The 22,815-nt window shown below is 45.2% G+C and overlaps 1 protein-coding gene across 1 annotated transcript in view; it reads left to right on the forward strand.

Annotated features, from left to right (window-relative positions):
- Positions 1-3,773: 3,773 nt before the first annotated feature.
- The window catches only part of LOC142572328 (luciferin 4-monooxygenase-like), a 28,231-nt gene continuing 9,189 nt past the window's right edge, over positions 3,774-22,815 (forward strand). Inside the window, exons 1-2 of the mRNA XM_075681350.1 lie at positions 3,774-3,867; positions 6,118-6,259. Of these exons, the coding sequence (XP_075537465.1) occupies positions 3,775-3,867; positions 6,118-6,259 (235 nt within the window). The 5' untranslated portion in view covers position 3,774. The remainder of the gene's footprint in view (positions 3,868-6,117; positions 6,260-22,815) is intronic.

The raw sequence follows: 22,815 nt of genomic DNA on the forward strand, positions 1-22,815 counted from the left end.
GGATGGCGCGTGCTTATATCTTTATGGTGCGCTCTCGTTTATCGTCTCAAAGTGCATTAATCAGTTTAGTGCATAATTGTATTGGTCGTGCGCTGCTGTAGAACGCAGTAACATTAATGCTGTGCTGCGAACTTGTGCCTTGTCTGATAGGCTGTGTTTCGCAATGCGCGCAATAGCCTGGCTTTTCATATTCGTCATGACACTCTATTCTGTAGCAGCAAATAGAAGTGTGGTGTCCGTTCCTGCCATCTGTCAAGTTTGTCGTTGATGTGTTTGGAGCACTTCTATGTTTTTTTTCTGTGTTGAGCTTTACCTCGCTCATAAGGCTGCGGATGATTATTTTTCCAGACGCTTTTGAGGACCTAATTTTCCATGCGAGGTGAAACGAGGAAAAAACGCCTAAACGACTATTGATAAAAACTTGTTGATGCTGGAGAAATCGATGTGGTCTTCCATGCGGTTAGCCTCAGCCTTCTATTATATTATTGCTCACAGTTTCAATTCAGCACAAAGTCGAAGCGACGTAGTGTTAGTGCCCACGGTGCTGCTCATCCTGTAGCATACGGTGTAAGCGAACGCATACGTACGACGGACGGAAATCCTGGCCATGAAATGAAGCGGGACGTCAATACGATGACATATAAAACATAAATGGCAAATAAAATCGCGGAGCACCATTGATGCGAAAATCATGTCGACTACTTAAACAAGCGTGATGCTGTGAAATAAAATACACCTCCTTAACGAAGCGAATGAGCGTCCCATGAGTCCTCTTGTAACCAATCTTGTTAACGAAAAGAGTACAAGGGCTCTTCTCTGTGGATAACAATTTTTGCGCGAACAAATTCTGTCAGAATGGTCTATACCTCTCGATTCTAATGGGTTGCAAAGTTACATGCCACCATGAAGCGTCGTGTATAATGTCAGCAGGGTGTGGTCGAAAGCGGCCTGCAATCCAATCAGTAGAATGTTACGTGACGCCAACCGTTCATTGCTCCAAACTGTTAACATGCGTTCGGTGCAAAAAAATTATACCCTATAGTGTACCACCTGATATCGCGGCACTTGCATGCACAAGACAATAACAGGCAACAGGCCCTGGGAAGATCTAACGACAAAAGCTACAGTTGACGACAGCCGACATCGTCTTATGATTGGCTGGTGATGCTTATTCTAAACCCCAAACTAGCACCAGTCCTGGGCGAAATGACGTCACTGACGTCTTTTAGTCGCTTGGTGCAACGTTCTTTCTATTTTTTCCTCCTCTCACATAAGAAAGAATTTATACGCGTTTGTGAATTCAGCGCAAGAATTTCCTTGCAGCCGGCGACGGTCTTACGGTGCTCCACGCCTGCTGCGCAGTAGTGAACTCAGCATGATGGCATGAAAAAGCTAGCCTGAGGAGCCTGGTATCGCGAAGTGAACAATGCGAAGCGCACACGACGCTGAGCCTGGTCACTAAAATGCGTCGCATCAGCAAGCTCACAATTTGCGCCGCTCGAATTATGTTGTCTTGTGCGCTCTCACGGCGGCGCACAGTTCGATCACTTAATTCAGTGCGTTTGGACGAAGCTACGAGATTTGTGCGTAATTAGCGGTGTAATTGCATAGAGTATGGATTGTGCTGAAGAACTGAGTGAACTTCTCACCAAGGGCCGTGGTGCTTGCAGCCATTCGGCTGACACTTCGAAAATTCTTTCGATTATGTGGAACTGCCATATTTACGTTCAGCTACTGTGCACCTATCTGCAACACATCAGACTCGCTTCGACTCTGCCTCAGTGATAGTTCAGGCTTCAGATGTTCTAATTAACTACAAGAAAACTGTAAATATACTTATCCGAAATGGCGTCATCCAGGAGACACAATCTCTGCAATTATGTTCATTGCATGCTTAGAAGTATGATGCTATTAGATTGGGAAGGATCAGGAGTGAGGATCAACGGACAATATCTGAACAAGCTTCAGCTTGCTGATGACATTGTCCTGTTCAGAAACGCTGGGTACACATTGCAAAAATTGAAGGAGGACCTTAACCAAGAAAGTGTAAGAGTAGATTGAAGAATAATATGCAGAAGATAAAGGTAATGTTGAACAACTTGTCAAACGAACATGAATTCACGATCTGAAGTAAATCTCTTGAATCTGCGCAGGCGTACGCTTATCTAGGTCAGTTAGTCACTGGAGACCCTGATCATGAGACGTAATTTACACAGGAATGAGAACGGGTCGGAACGCATATGGCCTGCATTATCAACTCATAACCGGGAGCTCACCGCTGTGGTTGAAAATAAAAAGGTTGCAATCATTGCATTCTGCCAGTACTAAGAGAGAGAGGGTAAGCACTGAGTGCACGTGGGATGATGCACAGGGATTGGGAGAACCTGGGAGGGGTCATCATCCTGCAGCGGACATAAATATACGCTGATGACATATTACAATATCCAAAATACGTCCAAAATTTTAGCGCACTGTTGCTCTAAAACCGCATTTCGCTTTGTACTGCGAGGCAGCATTTGCACGTTTACAGAATAGTGTCTGTTGCTAGAGGCGGGGTTAGCCTGGCAGGCTTGGCAGGCAACTGTTCCACCCGAGCGTTTCTTTCTGGGCCAAGTATGTCACCATGTGCCCATGAGTTCCTTTTCTCACAGAAATGTAAAAAGAATGCATGACACTTGCACTGACATTCTTCTGACGGCGGTGCGGTGAACGGGCGAGCGCGGTTGCGCTGGTCAGCGTTGTAGCAGATGCCCGAAAAAGGAACCTGTCGGAAAGGGCTGTGCAGTGATTTGCGGTGAGAATATAGCCTCAACTACAGATGCATGATGTGCGATCTTGCTGTCAGTTGACCGCGATTCTTTAATTCCTTGTCGTTGAATCCGAGCTTTGCTTCCTCCTTGCTCTCATACGGCGCCGTAAGTTAAATGCTCTTCTACTTCGATTGCACCTTTATCTTAGCTCAAGAACTTTTTGACTAAGAAATTGCGTAGGAACGGCACAGCTTAGTGAATTCTGCCCATGATTCTTAGCCACGCAAAGTCCTTGAAGAGTATTTCTTTTTCTTAAAATCACAGTTACCAGGTAAATTCTGAAGTCTGAATACACATCTCCCAGCACAGACCTCGGTGAAAGGCCGAGTTAAAAAGAGGCAGAAGAGCGCTCTAAGAAAAGTTTACACCCTTTGAGTCGTATCTTGCCACACAACAATAAACGTCATCGGTCTTGCCCGCATTTCCTTTCTTTAACGCTGTGAGCCCGGCACTTCCCAGTAACGAACGGCATGCGCGCTATCAGCATGACATAGCATTGTCGATGGGAAAGTAGCGGGCACGGCGTTTTCAAGATAGGAAACTCATGCAAGGCAGATGACGATTATCGTTGTGTGGCAGATGAAAACCCAAAGAGTGTAAACTTTTTTTAGAGTGAGGCTTTAAACAAACTAAAAGCCTGTCTACGCTGAGTTTGGAGGGAAAAAATAGAAATTGACTATGCTGAACCCCAGGCACGAGCTCCAGAAAGGCGATGTTCAATACCCACCATTTGGTTATCGACATCTCTTTAACCTTCTAGAAAAAAGATGCACTGTTTTAATTAAATGCTGCACAAACTCTCCAATTGTCTGTTTTCAAAGCGCCTGACCACTTGATGCCGAATGTGAACCGTACCTTCAGGACATAAATAAGCAGTTTGTCTGGTCCATAACAAGGACTATATATGAGACAACAAGTCCTTAAGCTAATTCGGCCAGTGTCCTTTTTTCCTGCAGCCTACGGTATGACTGAGTTGACGGGATGCTTTACGTTTTCCCTACCGCAACTCGATGACTTCAAGAGCGTCGGGAAACCTGCTCCATTCGTAGAAATGAAGGTGAGTGAATCATCTGATTCAGTGAAGTTCATGTATATCTGCGGCGTACCGCTATGTGTGCTGTTCCATTATTCTTTAAATTTTGTGGTGATATCTAGATGCACGATCGACGTTGTCATGCTCAATTGCAAGACGCACCCATAGAATCACTTGAGTGTTCGTTACGACGCTTCTCATGTTTTCTAGAATTATCGCGATAACCAGACAATTCTAGTGTGTCATGACATGTCTAAATCACGGCACAGTGCCCATAGAAGGTCGCAATTTCAACGTCCCGTTTGTGGGCGGACGTTTTCAATCCAAATCTTGTAGAGGCGGTAATGTGAAGCCAAGAAACGATGCTCATTGACTTGCCGGTATCTCTTTGATGGTTTACTAGGTTTCAGCCCGCTAACGTGACGTAAAAGCTCAGGGCTGTCGAGCCCTTGCTGGTTTGCAACATCCCAATTCCCCATTTATTGAGTTTCAGGGACTTCAGAAAACTCACCGTTCAGAGGGCCGCCTTTGTCTACCACCTCCGCTAATTATATGTCCGTTGTCATAATATGCCTGCGCCTATTCTTGTGTATGAACTGCACGGACGTACCGTGCACAAAAAATTACCGTTACAACGTGTGTAATTTAAAAAGAATATATTATTTTTTAAATTTCTGTGCTTGGTGTGTGCGTTATGTTGGATCGTTGTAGATAATCATTTCTTATGGCAAGTTAATTTTGATTCTTCTCTGCAAGGTATTCCTCCTCATCTGTGGCACCCTAATCAGCTAATTTCTCATTCTGAGGCGGGGGCGTGAAGACATGCCTCAGAATTACAAAACTCGTAGCGCATCGCACGAGTTCGAAACCGCAACGCAGCTGATAACAGCTGCGCTGTCGCTGCTGTCTGGCGAAAAGAAGTGATAACGGCGCGACGAATTGCATCGCGGCAACTTCGCTCGCACATCCCCGCCTCAGATTGCGAAAGAATACGTGCTAATTCATGGGAAAATCAAGCAAAATGAACTCACTCAAGACGACTGGCCTTAAGTGACCCATAAAACTTCATGCGCAAAATTTAAGAAAATAAATAATGAATTTAGTTCATTATACCCGTTGTAATAATAATTTACCGTTCCTAGCGTGTCCGAAAAGGAGCACAGGACACCTGTGGAAGCCGCAGTGACTAAATTATGGGTTTTACTGTCCCAAAAGTTCACGGTGGGTTATAAGGCACGCCGTATAGTGGAGGACTCCGGATTCATTTTGGCCACCTGGGATCTTGAACGTGCACCCAAAGCTAGGTACAACGCGATTGTTTTTGCATTCAGTCCCCATCTGAGTGACGCCTCCGCGGCCGGCAAACAAACCCACCACCTCGTGCTCAGCTGCGGAACACCATAGCCACTGAGCGCACCGCGGCCAGGTAAATACAGTGACTGAAATCGCAACACTCTGTTAGATTCGGCCTCACGGAAGTCCATATTCTAAGAACATTTACACGCCGGTGTAGCAGTTCAAGTCAGGTGCACAATGATTTTATTTTCGTTAAATATAGGCATGCGCACGTTCACATGAGCATAGGACCTCTCTAAGAGCAGCTTCTTATACGTGAAATGGCTGTTTCCACCAATAATATATGAAGAAAAATGTTTGCGAGATGCTTCATTTTGCATTACAGAAAAACAGCTTGACTCGAACTTCCACAGATGCCGAATCGTAATCTTCACGAAGCACGGCGTTATAACGAAATTCTTACTCAATAACTGTGTGACGTATAGAGTGTTTGCGGGCGGCATGTGGAGGTAGGATGGAGCTCGTTAAGGAGGGCTGAGAAAACGAACTCGCGGAACAGTAGTACTTCTTCACAGGTTTTTTTTTTCTGGTGCAGCTACCCGCTGTCTTTGCAAATTTGCGGAGCCACGTGACATCCGCATCACAAATAAACTGCAAATGTCAAAGTAAAGGTTATGTTATAATAAATTACCGAGACACGTTGGCGCAGAGACCGTAACCCCTGTTGTTTTAGATTATTTATTTAGATGGAGGGATTATTTGTAGATAGACGATTATTTAAAATTTAGAGAGATCACAAACAAAGAGCAGTTCCTCATTAAGCCTGATTCCACTGCACAAAGAAATCGTGAACTTACTTAAATACCTTATGTCTACGTAAAGTATGTCTTCGTAATAACGCTTGCCATCATGATTGTCCGTTGTGCAAGTGTGCCATATTATTAACTTTGACTTGTTTTCGTTTACTCCGCTGCACAGGTAGTAGACACGCATTCTCAAAAGAATCTTGGACCTCTTGAAAAAGGGGAAATATTTGTGAAGAGTCCTGGTTCTTTCAAGGGTTATCTTGGGCGACCGGAGGAAACGGCTCGCGTCTATGAAGACGGCTTCATTCGCACAGGTATGAGACACTTTTTTTAAAATCTGCGAGTGTGTGCTCCTACGTGCGTCTGCGTGGATAAATATCGAGGGAAAGAAAAAAAAATTCAGTCTAGAAACAGCTAGTGTGAGGCTATGGCGGCATCGAGTTGAGATACGCGTGAAAACTTATCACAAGGGCTACTTTTTCTAGCAATGGTGAATGTGTTGTGCATGTTGACCAGAACTAGAACGACGGCTATTGTAGTAAATTCCGGGGTGAGATTTGCAGTTTGTGCGTGGTAGTTCTTGCGCCCCGTGTTCCGCATAAGTGCACTTTTCGCTAGGTTTTTAATCCAGCGGAAATACAGCCCGTGGTCGACCACCTGTTTTTTTCTGCGAATTTATCTCGCTTTCTTGAGATCATGTTATTGCTAACAGAGACGGTTTCCCGTCTTGAACCCCGCTCTCCGCCTTTTTTCTTCTTCTTCTGTTGAGTTGCGCACTATTTCTAGGAGGGGTCACTCATTCTTTATCGGCGATGGAACTGGAGTCATTAGTGAAGCTAGACAAGCCGCGATAGCCACTCTCAGGACACTCGTAACGGGGAGTGTGAGTTAAACACAAGATGAAGTCGAGAGCGTCGCGGCGTTCTTCTCTTCCAGTAGGGGAACTGCGAATGCAACGCGGGCGCCCTCACTCCATTCGCTTCGCGCCTACTCTTTCCTTTATATGGTTGGTTCACTACAGCAGGTGACCACGACGCGAATCGCTTGAAGCACATCACACAAAGAAGCGAGGTGCCACTTGTATCAGTGACCAGCGCTGGATTGGGGGGGGGCGCCCGGCTAAGGGGGCTGCAGCCCAGGGCCCCATCTCGGACAGTAGGAGAAGGGGGCCCATTTATTCTAACCTGCTTAGTATATGGAACCATGGGCAACGGAACTACGAGCCACATGTATGAAGCGAGAAAACCAGAACGAGCAGACGGGGTCCCCCGCCTAATGTAACCGCATGCGTTTAGCCTGATCATTTGGGGAGAGCTTGTCGAGCTGCAAAAACAGGAATCCCTCGCCACCCCGGCGCGGTCCTCTTCCTTACGAAGCGAGGTGCATTTGCTTCTAAGAGTTTTCGTGGTTTCCTGTTAGTCCGTCTGTCCAGTGCTGTCTAGAGAGGAGGGGCAAGGGGGAAACACCTAAAACATGTAATGTGGGATGAGCACCTAAATCTCCCTTGCCCCTCGTCACCACCACGCCACCCTCCACCTCTAAAATAGTTCCGCCGCTGTCCTTCTCATAAAAAGGATGTGCTGCAGTACCCAACAGTGCCTCCCATTCGACTTTTCTTTACCGTGATGATAATTTGGGCGGAGGAGCATGAGTCCGATAACAGATGATGATGAGTCTGATGGCAGAGTATAGGCAGGAAAGGAAAGAAGAAGTCACACGTGCTTTTGTCCGCGTGCCGTGGGGCATGGAATGTTCACTGTTCGGGTTAGAGTTGTGGAAGAGTGAAGGGGGAAGTTGGAGAGCTGGACACAAACCAGCGTTGTCCTGTCTGTTTCTACTTCTTGTGCTCGCGTCCTTACTTGCTGGAAACCATTATATGGACACAAAGGTCTGTTTTCAGGGCCCATTCCTGCCTAGTGGCTGCGCACTCTCGCGCGCGCTCGACGGAAAAAGTAGGTCAGACTGGCCGCAGAACTTTACAGAAAGAAGTAGAAAAAGATGACTCAGAAGCGACGGAGGGCGCGTAAATTCGCCCGCGGTAGGAGTCGCCCTCTCCCCTTCGTTCTCGCGCTCGGCGTTGACGGGGCGAAAGAAAAATCGAGAACCTCCCAGAACAGACGATTGCTCCTAGCCAATAGGAAGACGAGACCGTAACGGGAGAAGGAGTGAGTTTGTACGGAGAAGGAGGGAATTTGTACAAGGAAGTCTATGCGTATGTGAACGCCTGCTTTGGCGCTAGTGACAGACAGACGCGGCGCGCGTCTATAAAAGGAAATTGATCGCGGGCTGCGATTCAGCTCCGAGCCGCCGGTTAAGCTTGCATAAGCCCACCCTCTGAGAAGCTCCCGCGGGACGCACCACTCTCGGCCAGCCACGGACCATCCAGGCTGCGTGCGCCAGTCATCGGGATGGCCGCCGTTGGACACCTGCCGACTGACGAAGTGCCCGGTGAACAATTAGCATCCATTCATGCGAAAATGCTCGGTCGGAAGCATCAAAGTGGTGCGTCTAAACGAAAGGCGAAGTTAGAAACAGAAGAGCGTGAAAAAAAAACCGACCAAAGATGACAAAGTACCTACTGAATGCAGCTTTCGCGGAGCACTATGATCGCTCTACCTAGAGTCCGTGTCAAACTCCCAATAGTACCAACTATGCTTCTGTGGAGGACTTGCCAACTCCATCACCACGGTTTCCTGGAAAGAAACAAGGTTTGACTCATCTTGGTTGTCTGGATCCTGTGAAAACGGGGCCAACCTCGTTCGTCCATATTTCTGAGCAACCGACGCTAACCGAGCCCTGTGCTGTTCCTGAGTCAGCAATGTCTATGCCCTTGCCACAGACCTACAGGTGTCCGGTCCGCCACGCCCGATTTCGACTACTGCTGATAAACACGTGCTAAACCTCCCCGATGAGCCTCCTTCTACTGACGAGCGCCAGGAAATAACACTCCAAGAAGTGACTCACTTGTTTCCTGTTCGCTTGGCTTCAAATAATCATGTTCCCACCCACAAAGTGTGCCTCGAGAGGACGAATGTCACGGCTTCTCGTTGCGGCAACAGAGAAGTACAGACATCCCCGCAGCGAGAGGCACGTTGCGAGATTCTCCGTAGTGACCCTGCTATGTGGCCGGACGTTATTACTGACAGCTTTTGGAGCGTATGCCTTGAGAAATGGCCATTGTATTTTCAAAATCGGGCAGAAAATTTTCCGTCTTCCGAAAGGCAATACAAAACTCAGAAACGCTATATGTCACCTCATCTTTTCGTGCGAAAGGCTGTAAATGGGGAGGCATACGAGTGACACTGCTTAATGTACTCGTAGTCCAAAGGTTCCGTTTACTGTTTCATGTGCAAACTATTTTAGATTTCAAGCAACCCCAGTGCTTTCACCACGTACGGCATTTCTGATTGGAAAAGAGCAGAAAAGGTTTGCGCACATGAAAATAGCGTCGAACACCGGAACTACGTGGCAGCATGGCTTGCCCACTCTAACTCGAGCAGCACAATTGACAAGGAGCTTGTTAAACATCTTGTCACTGAGACCGCTTACTGGACAGAGGTGTTGAAGCGGGTAGTCGTTGTAGTTAAGCTTTTAGCTGAGCGCAACCTAGCGCTTAGGGGCAGTGAGGAGATTTTTGGTTCATCGAGAAATGGCAATTATATGGGAGTGCATGAGGCAATTTCCAAGTTTGATCCCTTTCTAGAGGAGCGCATCAAACGCAACGGCAACGAAGGAAAAGGTCACCCATCGTATCTGTCAAAAACAATTTGTGATGAATTTATCGAGCATATGACAAAGGCTGTCAAGGAAAGTCTCGTTGAGGAAGTGAAACGCACAAAATCTCTTTAATTGTTGATTCGACTGCAGACCTTACTCACGTTGATCAGCTGTCAGTTGTTTTACGATAGTATTTAAATGGGAAAGCGTACGAACGCTTTCTTGGATTTGTTCCAATTGAATCGCATACTGGCTTGTATCTTTTCGATACCGTGATGTCCCTCTTGACGACCAATGGCATCTCAATCGATGACTATAGTGGCCATGCTTATGATAATGCGAGTAATATGTCAGGAAAATACAAAGGACTGCAAGCTCAAATAAAACACCTGAACGAATTGACAGTCTACGTCCCGTGTGCTGGTCATTCAATGAACTTAGTTGGCGCGTGTAGCGTTGACAGTTGCCTTGAGGCAGTCAAATTTTTCACCGTAATTCAGAGACTGTATGTGTTCTTTGCTGCCTCACCTAAGCGATGGAGGCATCTTTTGGACAGCATGGGCGGAACTGGGCAGCAGCTTGTTTTGAAAAGTCTCTCTGAGACCAGGTGGTCAAGACGCGCTGAATCATGTAAGGCCATTCTGAAAAATTTCAATGCAGTCTTGTGTTGCCTTGAAGCTATATCAAAGAACGAGGAAGAAAACGGTGACAGTAGGAACGAAGCGCACTCCCTCTTCAAGAAAATGACAAAACTAGAAAATGCATTCATGGCGATTTTCTGAAGTGAAATCTTGGAGCGCTTTCACAAAACGAGCGTAGCACTTTAGAGACCAGGCCTAGACATTTCAACTGCTGTAGACCTGCTGAGCTCTCTAGAAGGCTTCGTTGATTCTTTGCGACCCCTCTTTGATGCCTTCGAAGAGAGATGATGATGATGGTGAATATAGTGTTTTGTGGCGCAAGGGCCAAGTATGATCAAAGAGCGCCAAGCCAATACAAGAATAGAGAGCACGCACGCTAAGTACCAATAAACGTTATCAGGATGAGAGCAAACGCATCGTTTTGAGTAAGCACCCGGACGGAAAAAGCGATAGTGCGCTACAAGGTAGAAAAATGTTGATTGCAGAGACTTACAATGTTATACTTGACAGTCTAGGCTCTGCTTTGCGAGTGCGAAAGGCTGCCTACACTGAACTCTGCGAGAGGTTCGGATTCTTAAAATTGCTGACAGAAGTTGGGAGCGACGCCTCTCTGGCACAGCAGGCTGAGAAGTTGGTGAAAACCTACAAAAATTATTTGGAGCCAGCATTTTGCGCTGAAATCGTTCAGTTTTCGAACTTTCTGCACAACTCTGTGTGCCAGGACACGAGTCCTCTGGGAATAATGAAGTTGCTACACAAAAGAAAGCTTATTGATGTGTTTCCGAACCATTCTATTGCTTTGCGAATGTACTTAAGCATACACGTGACAAACTGTGAGACCGAACGATCATTTTCCAAGTTGTCGCTGTTAAAAAATCGCCTTCGTTCGAGCCTCCTTGACGGCCAGGTGAACTCGCTTGCTATCATGTCCATTGAAAGTGACCTCCTCCGCGTTCTATCCTTCGAACAGACTACATCTGATTTCGCCAAAGCGAAGGCGCGAAAGATGCCATTTTAAAAGAGGACTGTTTGCGCTATGCATGAATAGTTCCAATAAGTTCGTTTTGTCGCCTCCCAGCCTCCACGTGGCCAATGAAATGCTGAGCAGTGTAATTTAAGATATGCAAATCTTCGTTGTTCGTCTCTTGTTTGCTCTTGTTGTGATATTTAGCGTGCTTATGAAGAACTACATTTTTCTTGTTTTTGATAATGCAGTGTTTATTTGGTGTCGTCCTTGCTTGTCTTACGTCTAACGAAAATATTTTAAAATAATTTTTTTGTATTTACAGTTGGTCCTTTTCATCTGTATTCTAGTGCATTATTATGGTGCTTGTGTTGCCTAAAGCATTGTAATATCTATTGCATATTTACAGAGTAACGTGTGTAATGATTACTGCAGTATGATGCTTGAATTTAAATAAAGAATGTTTTGGATACAATCATGCGTCTCCTCACGGGATTAAACTTCGCTATGCAAACAAAGCCTAGCTTCAAAAGGATCGACATCTGAGCTGTGTTGTCTTTTATACGTTCTTGTTCATTTTGAGTGCATTAAACTTTTTCTTAAAGCCCAGCTTTTGGTGACAACAGAATGCAGATTGATCACAAAGTGAACATATGTGTTGGTGTTTACAACAGCACGCGTTTCAAGCAAATTTATTGTTTTCCTTATAATAATAAGAATAATAATAATCCCGTTGATCGCACTTCGTTCTTTTTAATTTGGTGGAATTAAAATGAAACATGGCATATTTCTAGCAGCGTAGCAGGCGACAGGGGAGGGGGGTTAGTATAGGGAAAGGGGGCCTGCATGCACATTAGCCCAGGGCCCCCATTTTTCTTAATCCGGCCTTGTCAGTGACCTGTACGTACTGCTATTCAAAGCTGAAATGACTTTTCTGACGATAGTTATCATACCCACGCGGTTTAATTAATAAGAGACTACCGTTGGGTGGGCGTATACCTACTCTATATACTTACAAATGTGTAGCCGTCACCCCCGTGAGTGTAGTTTGACTCTTATTATTGAGCTATGTTCATTGGCAGTGATTGCCTTGAGAGAACACAATCGGCTCATGAATCGGCTTTCTTCACATCGTCTGGATATGGTAGACGTGATCGCGTACATTTCTGGATGCATGTCTATTGGAGGTCACATTTTGTGCCTGCTACGAAATGACTACTACATTTACGGTGCTTTCACGACTTTAAGGTATGGATAACTATTTTGGGGATTACAAAAAAATAAAATAAAAAATAAAGCGGCCTCGGTAGCTCTGACGCAAGCAACTTAGTAATTTATTGTACGACGCGTACAGCAGCCCGCAGCATACGCTTACACAGACGGCCCGCACTAGATTTGTGTTCGCAGTACTCATACCGGTAAAGTCTGTCGATATCAACTTGAAGACGGTAGTAGCGGTGGTGGGGGGGGGGGGTTGTTTTAGTTGCCAGCGGGTTTAGCCTTGCGACCGAGGCTGGAAACTGATTCGCCTTTGCTTTACTTTCAATGTAACAGGGACAGGTGGTCAAACTTACAACAAACCAGTGTCCCTTAGGAATACAAGACGCATTATTGAAGCTTCCTTGCAGGCTAGCATGAACCATTCTGGACTCAGCACGGGCTGTACGCAAGCACGCGGAAGTTCTCAAAGTTCTAAGATTTTGTATTGGTGTCTTTTACAGCAAGACCGTTAGCCTCTAGTCGGTCGGGATTTTTCTGTCTGTTCTCACCAGAAATAATAAATAAATAAATAAATAAATAAATAAATAAATAAATAAATAAATAAATAAAAAATTATAAAAATAAGAAGTAAACGGCAGCTGGAAGTCCTTGTCTTTGAGTTTCCGCGTAATATAATTATGTTTTCTCGTATATTCAGATTACAGTCCGATGTTATGTCCGCAGATTGTGTGCAAATCGTATTTTACAAATTTCTGACGCATTTTGCTTTCAGAAATTGAATTAGCTCAATAACGCACTTGCGCTAGGCAAGAATGAGAATGTATGCTGTGCTAATGGTACCGCCACCTAGCGGCCGCGGCCGCTCAGACAGACCTCAAACGGCAGCTGGAAAAGGGCTTTGCCTTTCAGTTTACGCGTAACAGATTTATGTTTTCTCGTATATTCGAATAACAGTCGGAAGCTACCATGCCTGCAGCTTGTGTGTAAGTCGTACTTTACGCATTTTCTGACGCCACTTACTGTTAAACATTCATTTAGTTCAATAATGCACTTGCGCTTGACGGACGGCCTAGAAGGATGAAGATGTATGCTGCCCTTCCGCACACGTGCGTGCGCGCTTGACACATGTAGCTAGCGGTGGCGGTGCTTGTGTGACGTCAGCCACAGCTTCGCTGTAGATCGACTTTCACAGGGTGGAATGGACGGCGATTTTTTTAGCATGTTCGAGCATGACTGATGAAAGTTTTTGATGTCTCCGGCCTCGATGCATGAGAACATAACGAGTGAAAAGGCACGCCCTGTGTTAAATTGCCACGCTGGCATATATACAGACCTTGGTTTTATCCAATATATAGTAAGGCTTCCTCTCGGAGAAACTGCTCAGTCACGCAGGGGCACCAGGCCTCATCTAGCGAAATTCACAGCAACCGAAAGTGGGAACAGAAGTGGGAACTTAAAGTAGGGCAGCAGTATGACTTTGCACTGTGCCATGTGTGGATGTTCGGCTTTTCTAGACCAGACTGTTATAATCAGGAGCTATAGAGATCAGACTGCTCCAGAAGTTTTCCAGTTGTGTCAGTTCTGTGTCGCTCTAGAGGAAAGAGCGGAATTATCTGCAACAGTGATACAGTGCACCAGCTTCTCAAATGTGTCTCTTTCCTTTCTCCTGCCTCTTTCTTTCCTATTCGTAGAGTTCTTACACATGCGCTGCCTTCTTCGTGATTCGGTTTTTACACCACGTTTACCACCTGCTTTAACGTTTTATTCCCCGAGGAAGCGTTTATAGCGTTTCATGCCGCTGTTTTCCTTTTATAGAATTTTTGCATCGTTATTTTATCCTTTTGACGATCTCCCTTTTTTGAGCTATAATCTATTTTTGTGGCCGTGTTTTTGTTTTATATTGATGTCATGGCGTTGTTTTATATGTGGGCGTATTTTTTATCTGAGTGTGCGACTCGAGCTATGCCTTGATGGGCAATGGCGTTAGTCCACTATCTAGATAGGGAATGTTTTCTGCCGCATGCGCTGTGGCTATGAATGGTGAATGTTTATATAGGGGTTTTCGTGCGCAATAAATTCAGTTGGAAGTAGCGCTCTGTATGTACTCATTTTTTTCACTGTCCTTGTTTATTTGCGCTTTAGCTGCTTTAAAATGGGAATGGATGTCCGCCTTCGTCGCTTGATTATTCTTTGGGGCTGATTTTTTGGAGCTTGTTAGCAAGCTGCGTATGCAAGATCACCAGCTTCACCATTTCTCGCAATACTTACAAATGAGAGAGGCAATCCACGGAAACTTGAACGTGGAACCTTTGCTGTTGAGTTCATTCCCAAACGCGAGCAATTTTCGTAGGTACTTGTTGGATGCTAGGCCGCATCATGGTTATTGCAATGCAAGCTTCGGGTGCGTAAGAGGCACTTCGCGTTGGCCAGACAAAGCCTTTATTTTATCTGAAGCTGCAGTTATAGCCGCTCCCTCCACGACCATCGACGGGGCCAGACGAAGCAGCTTCAACGAGGTCTGCAGAACGTAGCAACGCAGCGTGCATGGCTCGGCACTCGAGAACGGGTGAGGTATATCCAGATAGAATGGAGTGGTTTGGGCGGAGCCGATGGCACACTGAACTTGTGGATGATACAGAATATTTGTCTATTCGACACTCCACCTCGAATCAATGGATGTGTTGACGAATTTTGTGAACATTCCTTTTGAAGTGCGGTCCTGTCTGATGCCACGAAGTTCCGTCTTTCAGCTTTCTGCTGCGTATGTTTTCAATCCTTATATCGTCCCTGGTTCGTTCAAAGGATCCATGGGATCATGAGGTATTTTGTGGCCCTAAAAAGCTATTATTTCACAAAGAGTGGACAGAGTTTCAACAAATACCATGATTACTTACCATGAAGGCGGGAAAATACTGATTAGAAAGGTGTCCGGTAAGGAGACACATTCTCTTTAATGCTATTAACTGCATGCTTGGACGAAACATTCAAGCTGTTAAACTACTGGGAAGGATTTAGTGTGACGATCAACAGAGAGCCGTTCAACAATCTGCGATTGGCAGATGACATTGTTCTGTGCCGCAACAATGAAGTAGTTTTACAGCAATATATTGAAGATCTTAACTGGAAAAGCCTAACGGTATGTTTCAGGGTAAACGTGAAGAATGTTAAGGAAATGTTCAATAGTCTGGAGAGAACAAGAATTCCTTGATTGACAGTCAGCCTGTGGAAGTTATGGAGGATTGCATTTATCTCGACCAAATAGTTGCAGGAGAATAGGATTACGAGAAGGAAATTTCCAGTTGAATAAGAATGGGTAGGATGGCAGGCACTCCAATGTCATGACTGCTTACCATTATTCTCGAGAAACAAAAATGTACAAGCATTGTGTGCTGTCATTACCAACCCTTGAGGCAGAAACGTGTAGGATAACAAAGCTTGGGAACAAGGTATGGGCCGCACAACGAGCAATGGGACGAAAAATGTAAGGCTATATGCTTGAAGAGGCAGAAGGTGGCGCAATGAATTAGAGAGCGAACAGTTGTAGCTGATATTCTAGTTGGCATTAAGACGAGGAACTGCAGTGGGGAACCTCATGTAATGCGTATAGCAGATAACCAGTGGTCTATTGGAGTTACAGAATGGGTGCCAAGGGAAGATAAACGCAATTGAGGGCGGCAAAGAATTAAGTGGTGCGACCAGATTAGGAAATTTTGAGGCTAGAACGGTCTCGGTTGCCACACGAAAGGAGTGATTGGAGGTCGTTTGCAGGGAGCCTCCGTTCTGCGGTGGACAAAAAGTGGGCTGCTGCTGCTGATGATTATGAAGAAAGTAATGTTCTTTTTATCATGCTTCAATCAATATGACCGAGATAAGCAAAGTTGGCAGTCCACTGCGCAACATCAGCGAGCAACGGCAAACTATTGTCACAAGATGCGACGACAAAGAAAATAGAATGCGTCGGTGCAGCCTTCTCTTATGTGGACTTGATGACGAGTATAGGGAAGACTGGGCAGCTTCAGAATCCAAAATAATTAGGTTTTGTTCAGATAAACTTGGCGTACAAACAACCAGCATACAATTTGAACGTGTGCACAGGTTGGGTAAGTTCGCCGAGGACAAACGCAGACTAATAATAGCAAAGCTAAGCTTCTTTAAAGATAAACAGGTCATCCTAGTATCTGCGCCCAAACTTAAGGGATCTGCATTCTCGATTCGAGAAGACTTTTCGCCATCGACGCGGCTTGCTAGGAGGAAGTTGGTTGAATTTGCCAAAACGCAAAACAAAGCATTCAAGCTATCAATAGAATAATACTTACATGTATGACCACGCAACTGACAAAGTCACTTCATCTCTAAGATAGCTACGAAACGGTACTTGTAGACACGTGCCGCAAATAACTCAATCAATTACATCAGTACAGTCGATATCCTTATCTTTCACTAAAATTCGAAGCCTACTCCCAAAGCGCGATCTGGTGTGTTCTTTTATCGAAGACAGTCATTCCGATATTATCGTTTTGACAGAGACTTGGCTACGACCCGATATAACCAAAACCGAAATTTTTATGATTGCCTTGTGTACAACGTATATAGGCATGACCGCACCGAAAAAAAGGGGAGGTGGTCTCTTCATAGCTGTTAATTGAAATATTTCATCGTGTATCATAGACACTAACTCCGCATTGGAAATTATCTGGGTTGCATGCTCATCCCCATCTGTCAAATTAATAATTGGTTCTTGCTATCGTCCTCCTGATTATTACCAATCATTTGTAGAAGAATTACGTTACAGTATTGACAATGCAACAAAACAATATTCTGCTGAGAATATCTACATACTCGGCGATTTACCTTTCCGAACATTGATTGGCCGCAGCTATCATCCCCTTGTCACAAGTAGGCAGAATTCATTAACTTAACCTTAGATTTCAACTTATTTCAAGTTGTCAGAGAGCCCACTAGAGGAACTAATGTTTTAGACCTGATATTAACTAACGCTCCTGAAACCGTCCGCCCAATTGCTTGTCTAGATGGTTTTAGTGACCGTAAACTGCTTCAGTTACAAATTAAGGTGCACTTAAAACTAACGGGAGTCACGGTTAAACAGATTCACGATTATAATAAGGCTAACTGCGCTAAAATGAATACTGACCTGGATGCGTTCTTTAGTGACACCTTCTTGACGTCCTTCCCAAGTCGTAACATTGATGATAACTGGGTACTATTTAAAAACGCCATTTCAGTTTTAATTGTCAAGTGCGTTCCTCTAGTCACAATCATCATCATCATCATCATCATCATCATCATCATCATCAGCCTAGTTACGCCCACTGCAGGGCAAAGGCCTCTCCCATACTTCTCCAACTACCCCGGTCATGTACTAATTGTGGCCATGTTGTCCCTGCAAACGTCTTAATGTCATCCGCCCACCTAACTTTCTGCCGCCCCCTGCTACGCATCCCTTCCCTTGGAATCCAGTCCGTAACCCTTAGTGACCATCGGTTATCTTCCCTCCTCATTACATGTCCGGCCCATGCCCATTTCTTTTTCTTGATTTCAACTAAGATGTCGTTTACCCGCGTTTGTTGCCTCACCCAATCTGCTCTTTTTTTATCCCTTAATGTCACACCCATCATTCTTCTTTCCATAGCTCGTTGCGTCGTCCTCAATTTCAGCAGAACCCTTTTCGTAAGTCTCCAGGTTTCTGCCCCATATGTGAGTACTGGTAACACACAGCTGTTATACACTTTCCTTTTGAGGGATAGTGGCATCCTGCTGTTCATGATTTGAGAATGCCTGCCAAACGCACCCCAGCCCATTCTTATTCTTCTGGTTATTTCAGTCTCATGATCCGGATCCGTGGTCACTACCTGCCCTAAGTAGATGTAGTCCCTTACCCCTTCCAGTGCTTCGCTACCTATCGTAAACTGCTGTTCTCTTCCGAGCCTGTTAAACATTACTTTAGTTTTCTGCAGATTAATTTTCAGACCCACCCTTCTGCTTTGCCTCTCCAGGTCAGTGAGCATGCATTGCAATTGGTCTCCTGAGTTACTAAGCAAGGCAATATCATCAGCGAATCGCAAGTTGCTAAGGTATTCTCCATCAACTTTTATCCCCAATTCTTCCCACTCCAGGCCTCTGAATACCTCCTGTAAACATGCTGTGAATAGCATTGGAGATATCGTATCTCCCTGTCTGACGCCTTTCTTTATAGGGATTTTGTTGCTTTCTTTGTGGAGGACTACGGTGGCTGTGGAGCTGCTATAGATATCTTCCAGTATCTTTACATATGGCTCATCTACACCCTGATTCCGTAATGCCTCCATTACTGCTGAGGTTTCGACTGAATCAAACGCTTTCTCGTAATCAATGAAAGCTATATATAACGGTTGGTTATATTCTGCACATTTCTCTATCACTTGATTGATAGTGTGAATATGGTCTATTGTTGAGTAGCCTTTACGGAATCCTGCCTGGTCCTTTGGTTGACAGAAGTCTAAGGTGTTCCTGATTCTATTTGCGATTACCTTAGTAAATACTTTGTAGGCAACGGACAGTAAGCTGATCGGTCTATAATTTTTCAAGTCTTTGGCGTCGCCTTTCTTATGGATTAGGATTATGTTAGCGTTCTTCCAAGATTCCGGTACGATCGAGGTTATGAGGCATTGCGTATACAGGGTGGCCAGTTTCTCTAGAACAATCTGACCACCATCCTTCAACAAATCTGCTGTTACCTGATCCTCCCCAGCTGCCTTCCCCCTTTGCATAGCTCCTAAGGCTTTCTTTACTTCTTCTGGCGTTACCTGTGGGGTTTCGAATTCCTCTAGGCTATTCTCTCTTCCACTATCGTCGTGGGTGCCACTGGTACTATATAAATCTCTATAGAACTCCTCAGCCACTTGAACTATCTCATCCATATTAGTAACGATATTGCCGGCTTTGTCTCTTAACGCACACATCTGATTCTTGCCTATTCCTAGTTTCTTCTTCACTGTTTTTAGGCTTCCTCCGTTCCTGAGAGCCTGTTCAATTCTATCCATATTATAGTTCCTGATGTCCGCTGTCTTACGCTTGTTGATTAACTTAGAAAGTTCTGCCAGTTCTATTCTAGCTGTAGGGTTAGAGGCTTTCATACATTGGCGTTTCTTGATCAGATCTTTCGTCTCCTGCGATAGCTTACTGGTTTCCTGTCTAACGGAGTTACCACCGACTTCTATTGCGCACTCCTTAATGGTTCCCATGAGATAGTCGTTCATTGCTTCAACACTAAGGTCCTCTTCCTGAGTTAAAGCCGAATACCTGTTCTGTAGCTTGATCCGGAATTCCTCTAGTTTCCCTCTTACCGCTAACTCATTGATTGGCTTCTTGTGTACCAGTTTCTTCCGTTCCCTCCTCAAGTCTAGGCTAATTCGAGTTCTTACCATCCTATGGTCACTGCAGCGTACCTTGCCGAGTACGTCTACATCTTGTATGATGCCAGGGTTCGCGCAGAGTATGAAGTCGATTTCATTTCTAGTCTCACCATTCGGGCTCCTCCACGTCCACTTTCGACTAACCCGCTTGCGGAAAAAGGTGTTCATTATCCGCATATTATTCTGTTCTGCAAACTCTACTAATAATTCTCCTCTGCTATTCCTAGAGCCTATGCCATATTCCCCCACTGACTTGTCTCCAGCCTGCTTCTTGCCTACCCTGGCATTGAAGTCGCCCATCAGTATAGTGTATTTTGTTTTGACTTTACCCATCGCCGATTCCACGTCTTCATAAAAGCTTTCGACTTCCTGGTCATCATGACTGCATGTAGGGGCATAGACTTGTACCACCTTCAATTTGTACCTCTTATTAAGTTTCACAACAAGACCTGCCACCCTCTCGTTAATGCTATAGAATTCCTGTATGTTCCCAGCTATTTCCTTATTAATCAGGAATCCGACTCCTAGTTCTCGTCTCTCCGCTAAGCCCCTGTAACACAGTACATGCCCGCTTTTTAGCACTGTATATGCTTCTTTTGTCCTCCTAACCTCACTGAGCCCTATTATATCCCATTTACTACCCTCTAATTCCTCCAATAACACTGCTAGACTCGCCTCACTAGATAGCGTTCTAACGTTAAACGTTGCCAGGTTCAGATTCCAATGGCGGCCTGTCCGGAGCCAGGTATTCTTAGCACCCTCTGCAGCGTTACAGATCTGACCGCCGCCGTGGTCAGTTGCTTCGCGGCTGCTGGGGACTGAGGGCCGGGGTTTGATTGTTGTATTCATATAGGAGGTTGTGGCCAAGTACTGCACCAGGGTGGCCAATCCTGCTCTGGTGAGAGAGTGCGTTACCGGTTCTGGTCACCGGGATCAGGCCGCACTCCAGGCCTGTTTGTGCAATTTTCTCAACACACGGTTTTTTTTTTTGTATTTCCCGGTGGAGAATTGCGCGGCACCGGGATTTGAATCACGGTCCTCTTGCACTGGAGACGGATACTCTACCGTCCCCGCAGGAGTTAAATTAAAAATTGAATTATGGTGTTTTGCGTGACAAAACCACTTTCTGATTATGCACGCCGTAGTGGAGGACTCCGAAAATTTCGACCACCTGGGGTTCTTTAACGTGCACCTAATTCTAAGTACACGGGTGTTTTCGCATTTCGCCCCCATCGAAATGCGGCCGCCGTGGCCGGGGTCCGATCCCGCGACCTCGTGCTCAGCAGTCTAACACCATGACCACTGAGCAACCACGGCGGGTCCCGCAGGAGTTGTACGCCTCATTTAACCTACAGTGGTGCCCTATTTGATCAGTCAAGGTGGACCAATCTGAGCTCGGTTATACCGCATGGATGGCACTCGGCTAGAGAACCTGGTATTTATGACCTGCACATGTGTGGCCACACATAATTGAGGATATATATATTTTTTTTAGGAGGGTTTCCGTACAGTGATAAAAGGAAGGAAAATACATTAAAAGAAAAAGAAAAAAAAAGGAAGAAAAAAGGAACATAACATGTGATTTGAACTCGTGATCCTTCAATGTTGCCCGGAAAGGTAGCTCAGTCGGTTGGTTCGTCAAGCCAACGGTTACTTTCAAGCGCCAAAGCTCCTGCTCCGAGCCTCATACTTATGTGGAAAGGGACTGATGTTGTCCGCGGCAGTCGATTTTTGCAAAAGCCAATATAGGCTGCTCGACACTATCTCGCGCGTTTTTATAGCGAAGTACATCAGAACCGACTCGTCGTTCCACAACAACCATTTCCTGAGTGATCGCCAGATATATGCCGAATAACTTCCTGTCATTCAATAAGAATGTCTCTCTTTCATGCAGCCTACCAATTCGCGCTGTTTCGGTTTAGACAAAACAATTTATCATTCGAGGCGCACTTGCCAAGTTTTCCTCCAGTTAAAACTGCCTGCGATGCCTATAGTGCAGCTCTTATCTCGCTCAACATACACAGTTCTATATATGTGCATCCGGTGCAATGCTTTCCGCTGTATCAGCAATTTCAATGTCATGGCCGATCATGTAAGCAAAAGTAGCTGTTTACTATTTACAATATCCAGAATTGATCAAACGTGAAGTTGTCACCGGCATTCTGAGTGGTTGGAAGGCATAATTTCTTTGAAAAATGGCCGCCAGAGGAGCAGCGTGAACTCGAGCGGCTTTATACACTAGGAAAACTGCCTTAAAATATTTAGACTTGAGAGGAAGCTTCGTTAACAAACTATAACACGGCAATCAGCACTCGTATACGACGAGAGAAATTATTGAGATGTGGGAAATTCCCTTGAAATAAATCTGGTTTGCGAGACAAATGCTTGTATGTATTGAATCTCTTAAAAGATGAGGGGGGAAATATGCGCTCACCGAGAGGGCATCTTCAGCACGAGACCACCGCGAGGCACCTTACTGAGATGTAGAGAGCTTCGCGGCCGGAACGAAATCTCCCCTCTCCGTCGGCCCAGGGTGGAAAACGCGCTTTCCGATCGCTCAAGGTTGCGCGGATATAACGAATGATAAATCTAAGCCTTCGTTTAATAAATATATTCGTACTCTACGTAATAGAAAAAAAACACTTATACAAACGTGCTAAGAAATCACGCAATTCTAATTTATGGACTGATTATAAAAAGTGTTTAAAGAAGTACTGCGCTGAAGTAACCTCGGCTAAGGACAAGTACTACTCCCGCGACCTACCTTCATTACTAGCTTCTGACCCTAGAAAATTTTGGCGAGCAATTTCTCCAGACAGCACTATCCATCACATATCGCTACAAAATGATGGCCAAATCGAGCTGTCAGATCAAGAGAGCGCACATGAATTCAATGGGTTCGAGCAGCTCTGGGC

The sequence above is a fragment of the Dermacentor variabilis genome, chromosome 1, assembly GCF_050947875.1.
Source record: "Dermacentor variabilis isolate Ectoservices chromosome 1, ASM5094787v1, whole genome shotgun sequence".
NCBI lineage: Eukaryota > Metazoa > Arthropoda > Arachnida > Ixodida > Ixodidae > Dermacentor > Dermacentor variabilis.